This window comes from Haliaeetus leucocephalus, unplaced genomic scaffold (assembly GCF_000737465.1).
Source record: "Haliaeetus leucocephalus isolate CR32 unplaced genomic scaffold, Haliaeetus_leucocephalus-4.0 Scaffold251, whole genome shotgun sequence".
Lineage (NCBI taxonomy): Eukaryota > Metazoa > Chordata > Aves > Accipitriformes > Accipitridae > Haliaeetus > Haliaeetus leucocephalus.
Window position 1 is genome coordinate 3064490 of NW_010972687.1, and position 4163 is coordinate 3068652.

A 4163-nucleotide genomic window follows, 5' to 3' on the forward strand; every position below is an offset into this window, starting at 1 on the left:
GCCCCGCCCCGCCCCGTTCCGTTCCGTTCCGGCACGGGTGTCCCTGCTGCTGCTACGTGGGACCGTTTTGTACTCGTCCCGGCGGGGTTTTCCGCTCCCCGTGCTAGCGTGTCCCCGCCGCAACTCCCTTGCCCCTTTTCCTTTGGCCGCTGTCGTTACCGAGCGGTAAGCTTGAAGTTCTAAAATAACTCTTCCCGGGGGGAAGACGCTGGTTTTCATTTCGGGCGGTTGGCTCCCTTCCCGACAAGAGGAGGTGGTTGGGCAGACAGGACGATGCCTGTGCGTGGATGTGCGTCTGTGCCGGCGCGCACGCACGATCCCATGTTGTCCGGGCAAAGAGAAGGGCAGAGAAATCTCTTTACCTGGCGGAGTTCCGTTTGCTACCTTTTTTCCTCCCTGACGTTTTCCCTGGGAAAAGCTCGCCGCAACCACGGTCTGTCCTTCTCTTCCACTTGACGCGCTCCAAGGAAGGAGGCCCGGGAACTTACTTCGGCCATGCGTGCTGCTCCCTCCAGCTCAGCCAAAGCAATTTTACACCTGTTGGGCTTGTCTGGATGTGACTTTAAAAAACAGAGAATCTCAGATATGAAACATAGAGCTTTTGGTACTATAGGAAGATAAGCTGTGTTAAAAGTGTCTTTGGCACAGATGGCAACGCTCGCTCCTCTGCAGGGAAAGGTGCAGAGCCAGCACTGGGGAAAGGACTTTGAAACTGTGTTACAATAGCACATCAGGTCTTATACAGAGAAAGGAGAAGATTCATCGTCAGAGATTATGCTTTTGGAGTTACATCCCTTGTGCATCTCTGTTGATTTTCTACCTGAAGATTCAGGATTTAAAGCACGCCTTACCAAGAAGAAAATCACCTGCCACCCTGGACCACCATCTTGCAATCAAGCCCTCACAAATTAATCTTTATGCCAGGGTTTATGGAGCAGGGTTTGGAGCAATAGATTTTAACAGCTGAGACTGCATAAGAGGGCTGCCCAAGTGCTACTGCCCTGGTATATCACTGTATGCCCTTCCCAGTCTTTAACTCAGCCATTAATGAGTAAACAAGTAACTTTAACCATATGTGAGACTGAAGACTACCGTACACATACTAACTTACATGACACTTTCTATGATTTTGCCTTTTATTCTGTTAAATGAAAATAGAACTGCAGATACTGTAAATATGCTGAAACCTTACTAATACCAAGCCACTGGAAAACACTATGTCCGTATATTTCAGGGCTTCAGAGCAGATGCTCCGATCTTAGCTTGCCAAATCCACAAAAACGCAGCCAAAGGTAAAAGGTCCTCTGCCAAAGGGCAGATTTCAGCCCTAGCAGCAACTAGCAGCTTACTTGTAACAAGTAAAAACAGGGTATCTGCACTTCATCTAGTGAATGGGATCTTGTAAATCTTGACATTTATTTCCAATTTCTTTGAACATACTCTTCTTTTTAACTTTCAAAAATACAAGCTGAAAAAAAGCACATCACAACAAAAAGTTATGTTCAGTCTAAAGCAACAAGTTGTTACTTCATGTCTCAAAAATGCAAACTACAATGTACTAAATCATGAGCTCAATGTTCTCTGTAGCCTTTTACTGTCTTGTCTTAATCTGGGAAGCAGAAAAAATATCTAGATCCTTTTTCATTACATGCTCCATGTCACTCCAAGTACCTGAAACTCCGAAGAGTCATAGAATCATGACTGGGACCTTTAAAGGTCATCTAGTCCAACCCCCCTGCAATGAGCAGGGACGTCTTCAACTGGATCAGGTTGCTCAGAGCCCTGTCCAACCTGACCCTGAACAATTCCAGGGATGGGGCATCTACCACCTCTCTGGGCAACCTGTTCCAGTGTTCCACCACCATCATCATAAAAAATTTCTTCTTTATATCTAGTCTAAATCTACCCTCTTTAAGTTTAAAACCATTACCTCCTGTCCTATTGTAACAGGCCCTACTAAAAGTCTGTCACCATCTTTCTTGTAAGCCCCTTTAAGTATTGAAAGGCCACAATAAGGTCTCCCCAGAGGCTTCTCTTCTCCAGGCTGAGCAACGCCAACTCTCTCAGGCTTTCCTCATAGGAGACGTGTTCCAGCCCTCTGATCATTTTTGTGGCCCTCCTCTGGACCTGCTCCAGCAGGTCTATGTCTTTCTTGTGCTGAGGAGTCCAGAGCTGAACACAGTACTCCAGGTGGGGTCTCGATGAGAGCGGCGTAGAGGGGCAGAATCACCTCCCTCAACCTGCTGGCCACGCTTGTTTTGATGCAGCCCAGGATGCGGTTGGCTTTCTGGGCTGTGAGTGCACATTGCCAGCTCACGTCCAGCTTTTCATCCACCAGTACCCACAAGTCCTTCTCTGCAGGGCTGCTGTCAATTCCTTCATCCTGCAGCCTGTATTGATACCAGGGGTTGCCCTGACCCAGGTGCAGGACCTTGCACTTGGCCTCATGAGGTTCACATGGGCCCACTTCTCGAGCTTGTCCAGGTCCCTCTGGATGGCATCCTGTCCCTCAGGCGTGTCAACCGCACCACTCAGCTTGGTGTCGTTTGCAAACTTGCTGAGGGTGTACTTGATCCCAGTATGTCATTGATGAAGATATTAAACATTCCTCGTCCCAATATGGACCCCCGAGGGACACCACTCATCACTGATCTCCATCTGGACATTCAGCTGTTGACCACTAACCCTGTGGATGTGACCATCCAGCCAATTCCTTATCCACCAAACAGCCTATCCATCAAATCCATCTCTCCAATTCAAAGAGAAGGATGTTGTGGGGGATCATGTCAAAGGCCTTACAGAAGTCCAGATAGATGATATCTGTAGAAGAGGAGGATTGAACTGAAATGGAGACATTTTTGCATGGCAGCTGCATTTGTAACCCAAACCAAGAATATCTGGGCTTATTGCTGAGCTGTGGTGGGACAGCTTGCCTGACTAAGCGCTGTAACAGATGGATACAAGCCCTTCAGGAGAGACAGGCAGAGAAGGCAAGAACAGGGCCTGCCCTCCGTCTGAAGGAGCGGCTCAGCTGTATGAGACTCCTCTACGGGACAGGTGAAAATTTGCAGATGAGGGTCAGAGGAGAGACCACTAACTGTGTCACTGTGGTGGGGATGTGTTAGTACTCATCACAGTGAGGAAAAGGATGAAATCTTTGAAAAATTAGGAGATGTCTTAGTGCCATAGAAACTCTCACTCAGGAGAGGGATATCCAAGACATCTTCTGGAAGAGCAGCATGGCTGGATGCAAGCCATCCAGGAGATATTCTGAAGGATGTCAAGGGTAATTTCTTGTTATACAGGTATTGGATGGGCCAACTGGGGCTGATTCACAGCAGGTGGTGCACAGCTGGATCTGATGTTCACTGACAAGGAAGAACTGATGAGGGCTGGGGTAATCAGTGGCTGATTCTGATGTAGTATAGGCCAAGTTCCTGAGGCAAGGGAGGGTGGCAGGGAAGTGGCACAGCACAGACTCTGGGTGTTAGGAGAGCAGACTTTGGCTTATTCAGGGAACTGGCAAATGAGATTTCATGGGAGTGAGCTCTGAAGGGCAAAGGAGCCCAGGAAAGCTGGTCAGACTTTAAAGGAGGGCATCCTCCATGCAGTACAGATGGCCCATCCCAATACTCAATAAACCAAGGGGGCATACAAGAAGGCAGATGCCCAGGCAAAAAGAACTTCCTACAAGACAGGGATTCAGAGACAGACCACATGGAAGGAACTGAGAAACACTGCCTGGGCATGCAGGGGTAGTGTCAAAGAGGCTAGTGCTCAGCTGGAGATGAGCAGAAGATGGAGGTTTGCAGAAGATGTTACAGGAAACAAGAACAGTTTCTACTACTTTTAGCTGTAAAAAGCTGACGAAGGACAACTTGAGCCTGTTTCTGAATGGGGCAGGTGATATAGAGGCAGGGGAGACAGATAAGGCAATGGTACTCACTGCCGCCTTTGTCATTGCCAGCAAGGTCTGTCAGGCCTCTGCAACCTGTTGGTGGAGCTCAAGGGGACATGAGCTACCAGTACAGGATGAAGACTGAGGCAGGGACTGATTTCAAATACTTGATCCACACAAGTCCCTGAGATCTGATAGGCTGCACCTGGAGGTGCTGAGGGAGATGGCTGGTGTCCTTACAAAGCCGCTCTCCCTCAGCTCTGAG

The 4163-nt window shown here is 48.5% G+C and overlaps 1 protein-coding gene across 1 annotated transcript in view; it reads right to left on the reverse strand.

Annotated features, from left to right (window-relative positions):
• FAM189A2 (family with sequence similarity 189, member A2) overlaps positions 1-497 on the reverse strand; it is a 31136-nt gene extending 30639 nt beyond the window's left edge. The window contains 1 exon segment of the mRNA XM_010568732.1: positions 489-497. Within this exon segment, the coding sequence (XP_010567034.1) occupies positions 489-497 (9 nt within the window).
• Between the last annotated feature and the right edge of the window lie 3666 nt (positions 498-4163).